Source organism: Mustelus asterias, chromosome 14, assembly GCF_964213995.1.
Source record: "Mustelus asterias chromosome 14, sMusAst1.hap1.1, whole genome shotgun sequence".
NCBI lineage: Eukaryota > Metazoa > Chordata > Chondrichthyes > Carcharhiniformes > Triakidae > Mustelus > Mustelus asterias.
This window is the reverse complement of record NC_135814.1, coordinates 35,699,565-35,719,342: the sequence shown is the minus strand read 5'-3', so window position 1 is coordinate 35,719,342 and position 19,778 is coordinate 35,699,565. Positions and strand designations below refer to the sequence as shown.

At 43.7% G+C, this 19,778-nt stretch overlaps 1 protein-coding gene across 1 annotated transcript in view; it reads right to left on the bottom strand.

The window, feature by feature from the left end:
- dpp10 (dipeptidyl peptidase like 10) overlaps positions 1 to 19,778 on the bottom strand; it is an 837,745-nt gene that overhangs the window by 170,608 nt on the left and 647,359 nt on the right. The window contains exons 6-7 of the mRNA XM_078229163.1: positions 17,619 to 17,671; positions 12,266 to 12,347 (exon numbers count right to left, since the gene is read on the bottom strand). Of these exons, the coding sequence (XP_078085289.1) occupies positions 12,266 to 12,347; positions 17,619 to 17,671 (135 nt within the window). The remainder of the gene's footprint in view (positions 1 to 12,265; positions 12,348 to 17,618; positions 17,672 to 19,778) is intronic.

Below are 19,778 nucleotides of genomic sequence, written 5' to 3'. Positions count from 1 at the left end.
TGACCACCTCTCGCAGCCACAGTATTTATATAGCTGGTCCAGAACATGTGTGAATCAGTTACAAAGAACAAAGAACAAAGAAAATTACAGCACAGGAACAGACCCTTCAGCCCTCCAAGCCTGCACCGACCATGTTGCCCGACTGAACTAAAACCCCCCACTTTTCTGGGAACCGTATCCCTCTATTCCCATCCTATTCATGTATTTGTCAAAACATCCCTTAAAAGTCACTACCATATCCGCTTCCACTACCTCCCCCAGCAACGAGTTCCAGGCACCCACCACTCTCTGTGTAAAAAATCTGCCTCGTACATCTCCTTTAAACCTTGCCCCTCGCACCTTAAACCTGTGCCCCTGAGAAATTGACTCATCCAACCTGGGAAAAAGCTTCTGACTGTCCACTCTGTCCATGCCTCTCATAATCTTGTAGACTTTTATCAGGTCGTCCCTCAACCTCCGTCGTTCCAGTGAGAACAAACAAAGTTTCTCCAACCTCTCCTCATAGCTAATGCCCTCCATACCAGGCAACATCCTGGTAAATCTTTTCTGTACCCTCTCCAAAGCCTCCACATCCTTCTGGTAGTGTGGCGACCAGAATTGAACCCTATATTCCAAGTGCGGCCTAACTAAGGTTCTATAAAGCTTCAACATGACTTGGCAATTCTTAAATAAAGCCCCGGCCGATGAAGGCAAGAATGCCGTATGCCTTCTTGACTACCTTCTCCACCTGCATTGCCACTTTCAGTGACCTGTGTATCTGTACACCCAGATCCTTCTGCCTATCAATACTTTTAAGGGTTCTGCCATTTACTGTATATTTCCTATCTATATTAGACCTTCCAAAATGCATTACCTCACATTTGTCCAGATTAAACTACATCTGCCATCTCTCTGCCCAAGTCTCCAACTGATCTATATCCTGCTGTATCCTCTGATGGTCCTCATCGCTATCCACAAAACCACCAACCTTTGTGTTGTCCACAAACTTACTAATCAAACCAGTTACATTTTCCTCCAAATCATTTATATATATTACAAACAGCAAAGGTCCCAGCACTGATCCCTGAGGAACGCCACTTGTCACAGCCCTCCATTCAGAAAAGTACCCTTCCACTGCTACCCTTTGTCTTCTTTGACCGAGCCAGTTTAGTATCCACCTTGCCAGCTCACCTCTGATCCCATGCGACTTCATCTTCTGCACCAGTCTGCCATGAGGGACCTTGTCAAAGGCCTTACTGAAGTCCATGTAGACAACATCCACTGCCCTACCCTCATCAATCATCTTCGTCACTTCCTCGAAAAACTCGCTCAAGTTCATGAGACACGACCTCCCCTTCACAAAACCATGTTGCCTCTCACTAATATGTCCACTTATTTCCAAGTAGGAATAAATCCTGTCTCGAAGAATCCTCTCCAATAATTTCTCTACCACTGATGTAAGGCTCACTGGCCTGTAATTACCTGGATTATTCTTGCTACCCTTCTTAAACAAAGGAACAACATTGGATATTCTCCAATCCTCTGGGACCTCCCCTGTAGCCAGTGAGGATACAAAGATTTCTCTCAAGGCCCCAGCAATTTCCTCCCTTGCCTCTCTCAGTATTCTGGGGTACATCCCATCAGGTCCTGGGGACTTGTCTACCTTAATGTTTCTCAAGAACCCCAATACCTCCTCCTTTTTGATCTCAACATGACTCAAACTATCTACACATCCTTTCCCAGACTCATCATCTGCCAAGTCCTTCTCTTTGGTGAATACTGACGCAAAGTACTCATTTAATACCTCGCCCATCTCCTCTGGCTCCACGCATAGATTCCCTCCTCCGTCCTTGAGTGGGCCAACCCTGTCCCTGGCTCTTTATATGTTTATAAAATGCTTTGGGATTTTCCTTAATCCTGCTGGCCAATGCTTTTTCGTGACCCCTTTTAGCCCTCCTTACTCCATGCTTAGGTTTCTTTCTACTTTCCTTGTATTCCACACTTGCTTCGTGTCTTCCCAGCCTCCTGGCTTTGACAAATGCTTCCTTTTTCTCTTTGACTAGGCTCACAATGTCTCTTGTTATCCAAGGTTCCCAAAACTTGCCATACTTATCCTTCATCCTTACAGGAATGTGCCAGTCCTGAATCCCTATCAACTTACACTTGAAAGCCTCCCACATGTCAGATGTTGACTTGCCCTCAAACATCTGCCCCCAATCTACAATATTCAGTTCCTGCCTAATATTGTTGTAATTAGCCTTCCCCCAATTTAACACCTTAACTTGAGGACTGCACTTATCTTTATCCATCAGTACCTTGAAGCTTTCTGAATTGTGGTCACTGTTCCCGAACTGCTCCCCTACTGAAACATTGACCACCTGGCCGGGCTCATTCCCCAATACCAGGTCCAGTATGGCCCCTTCTCTTGTTGAACTATTCTACATACTGTTTCAAGAAGCCCTCCTGGATGCTCCTAACAAACTCTGCCCCATCCACGCCCCTAGCAGTAATTGAGTCCCAATCAATATAGGGGAAGTTAAAATCTCCCACCACAACAACCCTGTTACTTGCCAAAATCTGCCTACATATCTGTTCCTCTATCTCCCACTGGCAGTTGGGTGGCCTATAGTAAACCCCCAACATTGTGATTACACCTTTCCTATTCCTGAGCTCTACCCATATTGCCTCGCTGTATGAGCCCTCCGAGGTGTTCTCCCGGAGTACAGGTGTGATATTCTCCTTAACCAGTAGTGCAACTCCCCCATCCCTTTTACACCCCCCTCTATCCCGCCTGAAACATCTGTATCCTGGAATGTTAAGCTGCCAATCTTGTCCTTCCCTTAACCAAGTCTCTGTAATGGCAACAACATCGTAGTTCCTAGTACTAAACTCTAAGTTCATCTGCCTTACCTGTTATACTTCTCTCATTGAAACAAATGCAATTCAGTCCACCAGACCCTCTTTGATTAGCAACTCCACCCTGCCTGCTGTTTCTCTGAGTCTTACTGGCCCTACTCTCTGGTTCCCCTTCAGCTAATTCACCTTTGCTTTGGTTCCCACCCCCCTGCCAAACTAGTTTAAATCCTCCCGTGGGACAGTAGCAAACCTCCCGGCCAGAATATTTATGCCTTTCCAGTTTAGATGCAACCCATCCTTCTTGTACAGGTCCCATCTGCCCCGGAAGAGACCCCAATGGTCCAGATATCTGAAACCCTCCCTCCTACACCAGCTGTTTAGCCACATGTTGAGCTGCACTATCTTCGTATTCCTAGCCTCACTTGCACGTGGCACAGGGAGTAATCCTGAGATTACAACCTCAGAGGTCCTGCTTTTTAACTTTCTACCTAACTCCCTAAACTGCTGCTGCAGGACCTCATCATTCTTCCTACCTATGCCGTTAGTACCAATGTGTACCATGACCTCTGGCTGTTCACCCTCTCCCTTCAGAACACTTTCTGTCCACTCAGAGACATCTTGGACCCTGGCACCAGGGAGGCAACATACCATCCTGGAGTCTCTTTCACATCCACAGAAGTGCCTATCTGCACCCCTAACTATAGAGTCCCCTATAACTATTGCTCTAGTCCTCTATTGCCTTAGAATGCACAAACTGGAGATGAAGCATCCACGAAGGTGCCAATCACCTTGGGTGTCACCAGGTGGAGCACATGGAGGCAAGAAGGGGCACAAGTCCTTTTGATCGAGGCTTAGCCTGTGGAAGGTGTGATCGGAAATAGAAAGCAGCATCCAGAGTGTCTCACCCACCTCATCAAATACCACTTGCCAAACCTGTGGCAGAACCTGCAGCTCTAGGATTGGACTATTCAGCCACCACAGAACTCATCTCCCCAGGGTGGAAATAAATCATCCTCAACCCTGAGGGACTGCCAAAGAAGAAAATAGCTAGTTCAGTTCAGTTTCAGGTGAATGGTAATCCTCAGGATTTTGATAGTGGGGGATTCAGCGATGATAATGCCTTTGAATATTAAGAGGTGAGGGTTAGATTCTCTTGTTGGTGATGGTCATTGCCTGGCAATTGTGTGGCGTGAATGTTACTTGCTACTTGTCAGCCCAAGCTTGGATATTGTCCAGGTCTTGTTGTATTTGGACACAGACTGCTTCAGTATCGAAGGAGGTGCAAATTGCGCTGAACATTGTGTAATTATCAAGGAACTTCCCCATTTCTGAACTGTTATGATGGAGGGAAAGTCATTGATGAAGCAGCTGATGATGGCCCAGGACACTCCCCCAAGAAACTCCTGCAATGGATCCAGCAACTGAGATGATTGACACACAACCCCACAACCATCTTCCTCTGTGCCAGGTATGATTCTAACCATAAGAACATAAGAACATAAGAAATAGGAGCAGGAGTAGGCCATCTAGCCCCTCGAGCCTGCCCCACAATTCAATAAGATCATGGCTGATCTGACGTGGATCAGTACCACTTACCCGCCTGATCCCCATAACCCTTAATTCCCTTACCGATCAGGAATCCATCCATCCGCGCTTTAAACATATTCAGCGAGGTAGTCTCCACCACCTCAGTGGGCAGAGAATTCCAGAGATTCACCACCCTCTGGGAGAAGAAGTTCCTCCTCAACTCTGTCTTAAACCGACCCCCCTTTATTTTGAGGCTGTGTCCTCTAGTTTTAACTTCCTTACTAAGTGGAAAGAATCTCTCCGCCTCCACCCTATCCAGCCCCCGCATTATCTTATAAGTCTCCATAAGATCCCCCCTCATCCTTCTAAACTCCAACGAGTACAAACCCAATCTCCTCAGCCTCTCCTCATAATCCAAACCCCTCATCTCCGGTATCAACCTGGTGAACCTTCTCTGCACTCCCTCCAATGCCAATATATCCTTCCTCATATAAGGGGACCAATACTGCACACAGTATTCCAGCTGCGGCCTCACCAATGCCCTGTACAGGTGCATCAAGACATCCCTGCTTTTATATTCTATCCCCCTCGCGATATAGGCCAACATCCCATTTGCCTTCTTGATCACCTGTTGTACCTGCAGACTGGGCTTTTGCGTCTCATGCACAAGGACCAGCAGAGGTTTTTCCCCTGATTCCCACTGACTCCAGTTTTGTTAGGGCTCTTTGATGCCAACCTCGGTCAAATACTGGCTTGTCATCAAGGTCAATCATTCTCGCCTCACCTCTGACATTCAGCTATTTTGTAGATACTTGAACCAAGGCTTTAATGTGGTCACGGGCCAGGTGACCCTGGCAGAACCCAAACTGAGCATCAGTGAGCAGGTTAATGCTAATTTAGTGCTGCTTGATATGTGATCGATGACCCCGCCATCACTTCACTGGTACTTGAGGGTAGACTGATGGGACAGTAATTGGGTTGGGTTGGATTTGTTCTGCTGTTTGTGTACAGGACATATCTGGGCAGATTTTCCACATTGCTGGGTAGATGCCAGTGTTGTAGCTGTATTTGAACAGCTTGGCTTGGGGCACAACAAATTCTGAAGCAGAAGTATTGCTGGAATAGGGTGCATAGCTTTTACTGTATCCAGGGCCTTCAACTGTTTCTTGATATCATGGTTTTTTAATTCTTTTCGTGGGACATGGGCATCGCTGGCTGGCCAACATTTATTGCCCACCTCTAGTTGCCCTTGAGAAAGTGGTGGTGAGCTGCCTTCTTGAATCGCTGCTGTCCATGTTCTGTGGGTTGACTCTCAATGCCATTAGGGAGGGAATTCCAGGATTTTGACTGCGAAGGAATGGTGATATATTTCCAAGTCAGGATGGTGAGTGGCTTGGAGGGGAACTTGCAGGTGGTGGTGTTCCCATGTATCTGCTGCCCTTGTCCTTCTAGATGGACGTGGTTGTGGGTTTGGAAGGTGCTGTCTAAAGATCTTTGGTGAATTGCTGCAGTGCATCTTGTAGATAGTACACACTGCTACGACTGAGCGTCGGTGGTGGAGGGATTGAATGATTGTAGATGTGGTGCCAATCAAGTGGGCTGCTTTGTCCTGGATGGTGTCAAGCTTCTTGAGTGTTGTTGGAGCTGCACCCATCCAGGCAAGTGGGGAGTATTCCATCACAAACCTGACTTGTGCCTTGTAGATGGTGGATAGGCTCTGGGGAGTCAGGAGGTGAGTTACTCGCCACAGTATTCCTAGCCTCTGACCTGCTCTTGTAACCACTGTGTTTATGTGGTGAGTCCAGTTGAGTTTCTGGTCAATGGTAACCCCAAGGATGTTGACAGTGGGGGATTCAGTAATGGTTACACCACTGAATGTTAAAGGGTGGTGGTTAGAGGGTCTTTTATTGGTGATGGTCATTGCCTGGCATTTGTGTGGCGTGAATGTTGTTTTGCCACTTGTCAACCCAAGCTTGGATATTGTCCAGATCTTGTTGCATTTGAACATGGACTGCTTCAGCATCTGAGGAGTCGTGAATGGTGCTGAACATTGTGCAATCATCGGCGAACATCCCCACTTCTGAACTTATGATGGAGGGAAGGTCATTGATGAAGCAGCTGAAGATTGTTGGGCCTAGGACACTACCCTGAGGGACTCCTATAGACATATTGTGGAGCTGAGATAACTGGCCCTCCACAACCACAACCATCTTCCTATGTACCAGATATGACTCCAACCAGTGGAGAATTTGCCTCCCATTGCTTCCAGTTTCGCTAGGGCTCCTTCATGCCACACTCGGTCAAATGCAGCCTTGATGTCAAGGGCTGTCACTCTCACCTCACCTCTGGAATTCAGCTCTTTCGTCCATGTTTGAACCGAGGCTGTAATGAGGTCAAGAGCTGAGTGACCCTGGCGAAAACCCAAACTGGGCGTCACTGAGCAGGTTATTGCTGAGCAGGTGCTGCTTGATAGCACTGTTGATGACAGTGTTGATGATGTGGAGCGAATCAAATTGGCTGAAGACTGACATCTGTGATGCTGGGAACTTCCAGAAGAGGCCAAGATGGATCATCTACTCGGCACCTCTGGTTGCAGGTGTTTCAGCCTTATCTTTATGCGATACTTTCTCCAGTGCAAAATACCCCAGCAAGGACTCTGGAGGAGCTCCTTGCCTGCCTTGAGTGAATGGCTGATCAAGCGCCTTTTAAATTTGAAGAAGGGCCTTGGGCCTCATGAGGTAGCCATGGCGCTGACAACTTCCTGCCCACCCCACCACGAGATTCGCTGAGCTCCTCATGGATGCATAATTAATAAGCTAAACAGCAGAAGATCGCAGGTGTTCAGCCATCCTGCTGCCCAGTGGGAATCATACTGACTTTCCTGCCCGCCACCCGACTTAGACTCGAGAACAGAAGCTGCCACCAGCGGTGTCTATAATAAGGTAGGAAATGGGACAGCTAATTTGCTCACAAGCTCCCAAAACAGAAAAATGGCAATGACCAGATAATCTCTTCCATGCTATTTATTGAGGAATCAATATTGGTCAGGTCACTGGGAATCTGTCTGAAACAGTAGATGGCGCCTCTGTTTAATGTCTCATCCGATAGATGGTATTGTATGGAGCTGTAATATTTTTGACTAACCTAATTGTACTTTAAATGAAATTTGTGGTTGAGATTTGCAAAAACGGTTCAGTACAAGAGGAGCATTGATAGTTTCAATGGAATACAGAATGCTGTTTGCTGTAGGCAGGCATGCAGAAACTGACTGAATCTTACCAGCATACATTCCAAAGACCAAAAGGCTTTGCAGACTAAAGTAGCCTATTAAAAACCGCAGACTACTTTTTTTTCACAGACAAACAAATTCAACATTTTGGAGGCTGGGGAATGTTTAGCATGAGGCATAAAGGCTGGAATGTTACCGTCCCGCCTGCCACGGGAATCGGAGCGGGCAAGGGACGGACCATGGAAAGGTCCATTGACCTTGGGTGGGATTTTATGGTTTTGGGACGAGCGAGGCCATAAAATTCCATCCCAACAGTTTGAAACCAATAAACAAAGCTATGTTTCACTTTGATGCCAAGTTAGAACTTGGATGAAAATTTTTTGAGTTAGATTTTCATCTTCAAGGAGGGTCCAAGGAACTGGGAAAATGTCAAGGTCTTGAAACAGTTCATCTATATGCAGCAAGACCTTGGATAACATTCAGGCTTGGGCTGATAAGTGGCAAATTAATATTGCATCACAGATGCCAGGCAGTGACCTTCTCCAACTAAAGAGAATTTAACTATCTCCCTATTTCATGGCATTACAATTGCTTAAACACCATTAGCAACATCATGGGAGTTACTATTTACCAGAATCTGAACTGGGCTCGCCATATAAACACTATGGCTACAAGAGCAGGTCAGAGGCTGGAAATTTTGTTCTGAGTAACTCAACTTCCGACTGCCCAAAGCCTGACCCCACCTACAAGGCACAAGTTTGGAGTATGATGGAATTTTCTCCACTTGCCTGGACGAGTGCAGCTCCAACAACATTCAAGAATATTGACATCATCCAGGAGAAAGTAGTCCACTTGATTGGTACTCCATCCACAAACATTCACTCTCGGCACCACTAGTGAACAATAGCAGCAGTGTACACCATCTATAAGATGCACGGTCGGAACTCACCAACGCTCCTTAGGCAGTACCTTCCAAACTCATGACCACTGCCATCCAGAAGGATAAGGGCAGCAGATATCTGGAAACACCATCACCTCGAAGTTCCCATCCAAGTCACTCAATATTCTGGCCTTGAAGTATATCGCCGTTCCTTCAATGTTACTGGGTCAAAATCCTGGAACTCCATCCCTTATAGCAGTGTGGGTGTGCCTACACCTCAGGGACTGCGGCAGTTCACAAAGGCAGCTCACCATCACCTTCTCAAGGGCAATTAGACATGGGTAATAAATGCTGGTCTAGCCAGCAACACCCACATACCACAAAAGAATAAAAAATTCAGGTTGTTTTGAAAGAAGCACAATCTGACATTGAGTAATGATGTCAAGGTTTGTCTTCTTTTGAAATACAAAGTGATTCAGCTATATGTGTTTTTCTGTGCTTCCTGGTATCTTTTTTTTTAAATTCACCAAGCAACAACGTGTAAGAAGGCAGTAATTTGAGGGACCCTAATTATCATGGAAATTGCTGATAACATAAAGACATCTGCAGCGTTCAAGTGCGATGGAATTACTGAAGGAAGTTTAAATCAGATATATGGTGGACTCTAATATGTAGTTTGAACAAAGAATTAAGTGCTTCATAGGACAAACACAGCTTAAGATAAATTGTGAGAGGACAGGACAGAGCTGTCAACAAAATATTCTGCCCACTTTGGAAAGAAGGGTCAACAAATCATTGTAATGACTGATTTGGCAATGCAGCCATGCATTCTAGTCAGTGCCAAAGAATATGATCAGCGGCAAGTGACCATCCAAAGTGTGAGGACATGTATAACACCTTGCAATGTATTTTGTGACTAACAGGCGTATTGCTAATTGTACTGTTAACTGCCGTTCCTTCCAAAGCTAGTAAAGACATTAGTGTTTAAGTTGGATCTTGGCTGTTGCTTCATTAATTCTCAAAATTATCATATCAGAACAGCAAAGTAACCTGTCAAGGGTAGAAGGTTATGTCCTACAGCATCAAAGTCACCGAAACATTCCCTCGGTATTGCACTGGAGTCAACCTTGATTTTTATGCTCAGGTCCTCGGCACTTTCCTATTCTCCAACTTCAGCACAGTAAAGAGGAAAATACCCTCAAACCCTTGGTAATGGCAGATTTTCAAACTTTTGCATCTTGATGATCAACTCAAACGCTGTGAGATCTAATAGCAATGAAGTCCGTTGGCACAGTGGGGTGGCATGGTGGCACAGTGGTTAGCACTGCTGCCTCACAGTGCCAGGAACCCGGGTTCAATTCCAGTCTCGGGTCACTGTCTGTGTGGAGTTTGCACATTCTCCCCGTGTCTGCGTGGGTTTCCTCCGAGTGCTCCTGTTTCTTCCCACAGTCCAAAGATGTGCGGGTTGGTTGATTGGCTAAGCTAAATTGACCCTAGTGTCAGGGGATTAGCAGGGTAAATATGTGGGGTTACGGGAATAGGGCCTGGGTGGGATTGTGGTCGGTGCAGACTCAATGGGCCGAATGGCCTCCTTCTGCGCTGTAGGGATTCTAAGTGCTGGCTAGAGGACACTATCCAAAAGCTGATGTGATGGTACAAATAGTGTTGAGTGAGCTAAAGAAAGCACGTGAAAAATGGATATGACACATTTTTAAGGGCAAGTCTAAATTCAGCTTCTTCCACCTTTGATTCCAAAGGTTTTAAACAGTTACATACAATACATTGATGTATAGCAGTTATGACAAGTTACCACTCTTGTCAACCCACTATTTTAATAAATGGAACAAACCCACTCCGGAGACTTGTGAAACATAACATTAATCTCACAGTTCAGCCAACTGTTGTCCGGCAGCTGCAGAATAAGGAATCATCATTCAGCTGACCAATGTAATGTATGTGCAATCAAAAGCATCTAATCTGATTTTGTCAGCTTGAATTTATTTGGGTAGCATGGCTGGACAATTAAATAAAACATAGTGAGTTCTAAATGTATTGCCAATTCAAGGATAACTGATTGTCTGAAGTGTTATTATTGATATACATGACAATGTTTCATGGGTTACAAATACCACAGCCAGAATTTTATGCTGCTTGGGTACGACATTGAAGCGTGTGAAATTGTGCGAGAAAACTGTGGGGCGGCACAGTGGTTAGCACTACTGCCTCACAGCACCAGGGACCCAGGTTCAATTCCAACCTCAGGCGACTGTGTAGAGTTTGCATGTTCTTCCCGTGTCTGTGTGGGTTTCCTCTGGTTTCCTCCCACAGTCCAAAGATGTGCAGGTTAGATTGACTGGCCATGCTAAATTGCCCATTAGTGTCCCAAGATGTGCAAGTTAGGGAGATTAGTAAGGTAAATATATGGGGTTAAGGGCATAGGGCCTGGGTAAAATAATCTGTCAGAGAGTCGGTACAGATTTGATGGGCCAAATGGCCTCCTTCTGCACTGTAGGGATTCCATCAGGCATGTGACGCGACATCATCAAGCACTCGCACAATATTTCAGTCGGTGAGCATACGCCAGAGTCAGAAATGTGGCCCCCAATAATCAAACAGGAAATTAAATCCATTAAGGTGCCCATTGAATGCAATTTTATATGGACTGTCTGCTTTTACAGGTATTGGCTGAGCTCATTGGCCAGGTGGCCTTTATGCTTTAGCTGCAACCTCAATCCAGGGTGGAATGAACTCTCAGGGCTGAAATAAAATTATAAAAAGGTGTGTGGGGACTGAGGTTAGTGTTTGAATGTGCTTCTAGACACTCTTTACTCGGTTTTTCCATTGCAGTTTATTATTTTACAGGTCTGCAGCTCCCTGAGACAGCTTCGCAGTGGCTTTCTCCAGGAGGGGGCAAATGAGAAGCGCCAACATGTACCATCCCCTTTCTCAGTGCCCACATTCTTCCCGTCCTCCCTGGTAGTGTTGAGCCTTAACCAATCTCTGTTTCCTGCTGGCTGCCCATTCATTAGCCAGCCAATTGGGGCCGATTGTGTCCAGGAGTATGTTTTGCACCCGCTTCCGGGTCTTCCAAGTACACCCACCCAACAGGCAAAAAATTCAGGCCCACAATTTCTTTTCATAATGTAACATTTTTGAATATATAAAATACTCACTTCTGAATGATTGTACAACTAAAAGATTAGTAACTGACACAAACGTGGAGATGAGTTGATTTTTGTAGAACTGATTTTATTCACTTTTTGTATATCTTTTCCTATTCTTGCCACTCAGTAAGCATTAGGCACCATCAAACAGAGCACAGATCAGGTATAAACTAAAGACCTCAAGGTCATCTCAGCATTATAGTTTCATACAAACCTCACGAGACTACCCATGTTGTAGCAATGGGACATTTTCAATTTCCACAATGTCTCAATGAATTAAATTGGTAAATTAGTTTACAAGAGCCAATTTATTATCTCTTTTGATGAGTTATGATGGGATGCGTTAAGTCTGCTCAAACTAATTTCACATAAGAGCTCAGTGAGTGAGAAAACATTGCCATTTATTCAGTCTGGCCTTAATTTAGAGTCAGATCTTATTGGGGAAGGCACAGTATTCTCACTTTCAGAGTTTGCATGGGTTTACTCACAGATTCCAATAATGCTGTTTTTAAGTCAAGCACAATTTGCCTGTGCTGTTTGTAAATGAGCAAAGTGAGATAACCCTCAATCTTTGCCTCCACACTCCTGAAAAAAGACACAACTACGTGCAAATGTTAAAGTCGCCCTTACCAGCTGCTGTCCTGCTATGCCCCACGCTGCATATTGTAATATAGAATTCGCCACCTCTGGGGGATTCAGTTCCCTCACCTCCCTTAAGTAAACAGAAAATTGAAAAAAAAAACATTAGTGGATTTTGCATAGCTTTTGAGAAAATGGAGTTGAATCAAATTCTGCCATCATCAACTGAAAATGCTATTTCTAACAGGAAACCAGGAACTCAATAAAATTTGCATTCGTTGCAAAATAATAGCACATCAGTAAAATGTTCTGAGTTTTTATCCTTTGAGAATAGAAAACAATTGTGCTTAGTAAGAATTTTGAATTAACTTTGCATTCAGATATAATATGAATATCGTGGAATGTAAACTCCCTGAAAAGAAAGTTGCTTTTTTTTGATTCACCCAAATTTGGTCTTAATAAGTCTTCATAAAAAACACCTTTCATTCCTCAATGTTGTTCTACCATTTTGACAGAGATGATTTTTTTTTCTCTCTGCCAGCTTGGCTGGAGTAAATGGACAAGGTTGTTGTCTCTCAGGGTGATGTCACATTCAACCCATTAAAAACCTTGTCAAATGTTAAGAAATGTATTAGAAAGCGAGAGGGACTAGACAATCAGTGGTACAGCCATTTCAAGATCTAGCACATGGAAACATAGAAAATAGAAGCAGGAGTAGGCTATTCGGCCCTTTGAGGTTGCTCCACCATTCACTATGATCATGGCTGATCATCAAATTCAATATCCTGATTCCACCTTCCCCCTATATCCCTTGATCCCTTTAACCAAAGATCTATATTTAGTTTATTCTTGCAATCACACAATGTTTTGACCTCGACTACTTTCTGTGGTAGTGAATTCCACAGATTCACTACTCCCTGGGTGAAGAAATTTCTTCTCACCTCAGTCCTAAAAGGTTTACCCCTTATCCTCAAACTATGACCCCTGGTTCCGGACTCCCCCACCATTTTTGAAGCAACGTCTTAAAGCTTAATAGCAGTGTGGTCTTACCATACAGGCTAGAGTTAGGCATTTTCAAATGGGAACATTCTTTCTGAATCCACCCTGTCTAATCCTGTTAGAATTTTATAAGTTTCTATGTGAAGTGGAAAACCACCTCAATCACAAGAGGGTCACATAAGCATGCTGTGTCATTTATTCCTTCCTCTGGAGAAATACCCAAAAGGATCATTAAAATAGACTCTGAAAGAAACATAATTGTCCATATGGGGAAGCACAAGAGTAAAAAACATTGACCACACAGCAACTAACAATGCTTGGGGAAATAAATTAATTGCATTTTGTTTCAAATTGAAGTGAAGAGTTTCTAAAAGTTTATGTGGAATAATGTTAGTGCAGATGCAAGAATGAACTTTAATTGTAACTTAATTAGTGCAGAGGACAATATAGGCAATATTTTTGATTTGCTACAAGGCCAGTTCACATATTGACAAGTCTTTTTGTGAGATAAGGGCAACTATACAGGTAAATATCTGGCTCCATAGCTTTTTTGAAGCAACGTCTTAAAGCTTAATAGCAGTGTGGTCTTACCATACAGGCTAGAGTTAGGCATTTTCAAATGGCAAAGTTGTGAAGTATACAGCAGACAACAATTATTTTTCTGTCCCTTGTGGGACAGTAGTGTAAGTGTCCCTGAATGCGGTTTGTAGATACTCATAATCTGTTCTACAATTATCCATTAAAATGCATGGCACCATTGAACCTAATGGGCGGCACGGTGGCACAGTGGTTAGCACTGCTGCCTCACAGTGCCAGGGACCTGGGTTCGATTCCTGGCTGGGGTCACTGTCTGTGCGGAGTTTGCACATTCTCCCTGTGTCTACGTGGGTTTCCTCTGGGTGCTCCGGTTTCCTCCCACAATCCAAAGATGTGCAGGTTCGGTTGATTGGCCATGATAAATTGCCCCTTCGTGTCAGGGGAATTAGGAGGGTAAATATATAGGGTTACGGGGATGGGACTTGGGTGGAATTGTTGTCGGTGCAGACTCGATGGGCCGAATGGTCTCCTTTTGCACCGTGGATTCTATGATAATTTCAGTTTTGTTCCAGGATCCATGGAACAGCCTTTTTCTATACCTGCCAATGTCTTTGAAGTTTGCCTTCTCTTTCAAATAATCCATGCAAGGAGGGTTGCCTGAAAATAAATGATTTGTAACTGTTGCCTGGAAATGGGCATCAGCCTGTATGTTGCTGATCTTGGATCACCTGGATATTAGTTTTGTGCGCGCTCTTGTGGTCGTATGTCTCAGAATCCAGAACACCATTCTTGCACCATCAATAATGCTTTGGACTTTTAAGAACTGCATTGTTATGGTCAGTCTGCTGTAATTTTTCCCTAAAACATTTGCCCTGGTGGGCAAAGTGTCAGTGAGGTGTTGCACTTTGGGAGATCAAATGTTAAGGTTAAGTATACAGTTAATGGCAGGACCCTGAACAGCACTGACGTACAGAGGGATCTTGGGGTTTCAAATCCATAGCTCCCTGAAAGTGGCCACACAAGCAGATAGGGTGGTAAAAAAGACATATGACATGCTTGCTTTTATTTGCCGGGGCATTGATTACAAGAGTCAGGAAGCCATGTTGCAGCTTTATAAATCTTTGGTTAGGCCGCATTTAAAGTAGTGCGTTCAATTCTGGACCCCACACTACAGGAAGGATGTGGAGGCTTTGGAGTGGGTGCAGAAGAAGTTTATCAGGGTGCTGCCTGGATTAGATTGTATCAGCTATAAGGAGAGGCTGGATAAACTAGGATTGATTTCTCTGGAGCGGCGGAGGCTGAGGGGAGACCTGATAGAAGTCTATAAAATTATGAGAGGCATAGATAGGGTTGTCAGTCAGAACCTTTTTCCCAGAGTTAAAATATCTAATACTAGGGGGCATACACTTAAGGTGAGAGGGCAAAAGTTCAAAGGAGATGTGAGGGGCAGGTTTTCCACACAGAGAGTGGTAAGTGTCTGGAATGCACTGCTAGGGGTGGTGATGGAGGCAGATACAATAGGGACATTTAAGGGGTGTTTAGATAAGCAAGGAATATGCAAGGAATAGAGGGATATGGACCAAGAGCAGGCAGAAGGGATTACCTTAATTTGGCGTCATGTTCAGGACAATATCGTGGGCTGAAGGGCTGTTCCTGTTCTGAACTGTCCTATGTTCTGTGTTCTATTTGCATAATAAGACTTTGCATTACTGATTTACTGAATCTGTTGTCAGAACCCTTGAGGACCCAGGACTGAGGCCAGTTATGACCTTGATTGCCACTAAAGCTGTAGTGCTATGGCTGAGGGATATTTGCGCAGTAGTTTGTAGCAGATGGCCCAACTCTATCACTGTCTCCACGATAATCCGTAGTCCTCTTCTAACAAGTCATTGCGGCTTCCTGATGTGCAGGTCTGAAAGAAGTTTTGTGCAACTCATGGACAGGAAGGCGGAAACAAAGACCTCCTACAGTTGCCCAGTTGGTGGGAAATTAATTTGCTGGGGCAGTTTTCCCACCAGAAACCTACTCCATACTGATGACCCTCATCTCTTTGTGCACTCCCAACCATGCTCCATTGGAGTAATTTCATTACCAAATATTACATTTCAGTAATGTTAAACATAATAAAGGGATTCCATAAGTTAAATAGAGGGAAATGACTTGTTAAGTACAGGTCATAGATGTAAGATCATCCATAATAATGAAGAAAGAATTTAGCAGAATGTTTTGCGATGCAGAGGGATGATAGGACATGGAATGGCTATTTCATCAGAAACATTGGTAACTGCAGCATCCATAAATGATTCTAAAAGAGACGCCAATATATATTTGAAAAATAAAATTAATAGGGACAGGAGATGTGGATAGTTTTGTCAGAGAGCCTACATAGGCTTCTGTGATTCATGATTCTCATTATAAAAGTAACACAGATTGTCCAGGTGTCTCACCACTATAAATCTAGCCATTGCCTGCCTATTAGATCCCGAAATTGGATGAATAATTCACTATCTTAAGGCTAACTTCCAAGATTAACTGCTTCAGAATAAGACGCCTCTGGATAGAATGGGGTCCTTGTGAAACAAATTAAAAAATAGACTTGCCATGTTTGCTTGACACCTGTTACAATGGTGGAGAAATGCATTTTCTGATGCACAGAGAGACATTTTTTTCCCCTTCCTGCATGCAGGTGCATGTGTGTTCTTAAAGGACCAATCTGACCGAGTTGGACCAAAATTTATGGGTAAACAAGCTACAATTAGTTTAGTTATATTCACTGCCACTCAAACATAATTTCTAATAAAATGAGAAGATTTTTGATGAAAGTCAGTTTATTCTTTATGATTTAGTGCAACATTATATTCCAAAATCAAAGGTGCAAGCAAGGCAGTCTATTTGTTACATGCCCCTTTACAAAGCTTTTTCACTGGCTTGCGGCACGGATTGATGAATACTTGATACTTTACCTTCCGTTAGAAGTAATACTGTGGCACAGTGTTTAGCACTGCTGCCTCGCAGAGCCAGTGACCCAGGTTTGATCCCCGGCTTGGATCACTGTCTGTGCGGAGTCTGCACGTTTTCCCCGTGTCTGTGTGGGTTTCCTCCGGGTGCTCTGGTTTCCTCCCACAGTCCAAAAGACGTGTTGGGTAGGTGCATTGGCCATGCCAAATTCTCCCTCGGTGTACCCAAACAGGCACCAGAGTGTGGCGACTAGCTTTAAGTTTATTTATTAGTGTCACAAGTAGGCTTACGTTAACACTGCAATAAAGTTCCTGTGAAAATCTCCTAGTTGCCACACTCGGGCGCCTGTTCGGGTTCACTGAGGGAGAATGTAGCATGGCCAATGCGCCTAACCAGCACGTCTTACGGACTGTGGGAAGAAGCTAGAGCTCCCTGAGAAAACCTACGCAGACACGAGGAGAACGTGCAGACTCTGCACAGACAGTGACCCAAGCCGGGAATCAAACTTGGTTCCCTGGCACCGTGAGGCAGCAGTGCCTGCCACTGTGACTAGGGGATTTTCACTGTAACTTCATTGCAGTGTTAATGTAAGCCTACTTGTGACACTACTAAATAAACTTAAAGAAATCTAATGGTTCTTACTCTTCTTCCCAACAATTCTTGATTGGTGCAGGACAGGGTGGAGAACAGCAACAATAGAATAATGAAAGGCGAGGGGCAAATGGTCAGAAGGTTTTGAAAAAAATTAATGTCACACGGGCAATCTTAAAAGCATTCAATCTGTATATTACCATCACAAAATTGAATTTTTGCCTGCATTTAAAATCCTTAATATCTGATTAAATTTCTACAAACCAGAGAGAAAATTGAAACCTTTTGAAATAACTTCACAACAAGATAACTCACTGACCTGGTATGTATGTCGTAAACAGCATATGATGCAGTGTAAGAATGATGATAGACCTGAAAAAGATTGAACAAAATCATTGCATTATGCAAAGTAATGGCCTCATTGGCTTTGTGTGCTTAATCTATACAGAATTATGCCCTCCGGAGCATTTGCTTTTCTCTGAATTGAGTCACATGGCAAAAAAAAAGAGAAATGCAGTAGCTATTAATTTTCTAAATCAATTGTCGGCGTTGGTATTGTTGTGAAACGGAACAATTGACCAAAATGCAACATGTTTTTCATTTTAATTCTGATGCATGTTATTGATACATGTAATTTTCATAAGTGTTCATATCATAATTCATACTGACACAACTAGAATTTTAGATATTAACAAGAGCAAAAGTATTTCAATTGCGAATAGCCTTGATCAATTTGAAATATTGGGACAGATTTTAACTTGCACCATTGGGTGCAAAAGGAACTGCAGGAGCCTGAAAATAGCTTACTGCTTGTTTATGCCAGCATTTCAGATGTTGCCACCCTCGAAGGGACCTTCCTCTAGAATACCTGCCTGCTTCAGGTAGTAGCTCCTTCTAGTATTTAGGACCGAGATCGTCATTTTGCCAGTCAGCCAGCCAGAATGTCTGCTGTGTTCATTCGGCCCAGCTTTTCAGAGCAATGCTGTAAATAGGGGCACCAAAAGGATACATTTCCAAATCTTTGTTGGGCCATGCCTGGCTTCCCGATAGAGCTATATTCCTGCCAGTGTGGAGACCTTCTGGGCTACCCAACCTGAAGATGGTGAGCTGCAGCAGGCATCCATTTGGCTCCTGAAGCTTGCTGGCAACATGCTAGCAAGGCCTGATGCTCACAGTGGACTTAGCCTCCTCTTTGCATGATGGGATGTGGTACACTGGTCAAATGCCCGATTATTAAAATTGCTCTCATTGAGTCTCCTCCTATCAATGTCTGTTGGTCTTGACAAATCACTTGACGGTCTTGATGAATCATTCAATGTATTCAAATCTTAAATTTCAGGAAGTAATTTCTTCCACTCAATAATGGGAGTCTCCTGAGTAAAGTGAGTGAATATATTACAGCCTGCCCTCAGACAGTGTAATTAAGCTCAAAGAGTTAACTCTAATGGGAATTCTACAATCTCCAGAAATAATTTTCTCACCGCTGTTCCTATAAATATTTCAGTTTGCTTAGCACAGTGAGATAATAGATATCACCCTCTAAGTGGTTACAGTAGCCTTATTGTAATCAGACACTGCACAAAACATTCTGGGCGGGATTTTACGGTCTCGCTCTGGCGAGACTGGAAATTCCCACCCGAGGTCAATGGAGATTTCCGTTGTCGGACCCTCACATGCGCTGATTCCGTGGCGGGCAAGGTGGTAGAGTTCCGGCCGATGTTACCAAAGGTTGCGCAAATTTAGATTAGGGAGCATCACAAACTGCAAGTCAAATATCTAGGGCGGTTAAAGTGTTGAAAAACCCCAAAATGCCACATATTTTAAATGAAAGATGTATTTTTCCATGAAAAACCTCACAAGGGAAAATATATAAGTTAGTCTGCAAAGAAATAAAAGCTCGCAACATGGCAGGAAGCTTTCCAGTCCAACATGTCCATGCAAGCTTTCTGCTGGTAACAATCTAAATTTCATCCTCCTGCCCAGCTTACTCCTGATGATAGTTCTTCTACTTCAAATGTTTAACTAGATTTCCTTAAAAGATGCAATGGTTTCTGCTTCACCCTAATTGCTATGTGCAGAAATTGATCATCATTTCTCTGTCCGTACAAACTGACAATTTTAAACTGGCGATTGCTTGTTATTGGCTTCATACCAGAGGGACCGATGAAACAATAACTTGTGTTTTCTCTTTACAAATGCTGACCAACTTGTGCAATAACAATAGTTTGTGTTTTATTTTTTCTTCTGTAATAATTCCGTCACATCCCTTCAAAAACTTCATTAAAAACTCTTCTGAGCCATGCCTTATATTTACTATGACTTTAATGTACCACCAACCACTAACACATTCTCCCTCCCTCCAGTTCTGACGATGAGTCAAAGGATTCGAAACGTTAACTCTGCCTCTCTCCTAATAGATGTTAGCAGACTTGATGAGTTTTTCGGGCGTCCTCTGTTCTTGTATTTACAGCACTTTTAA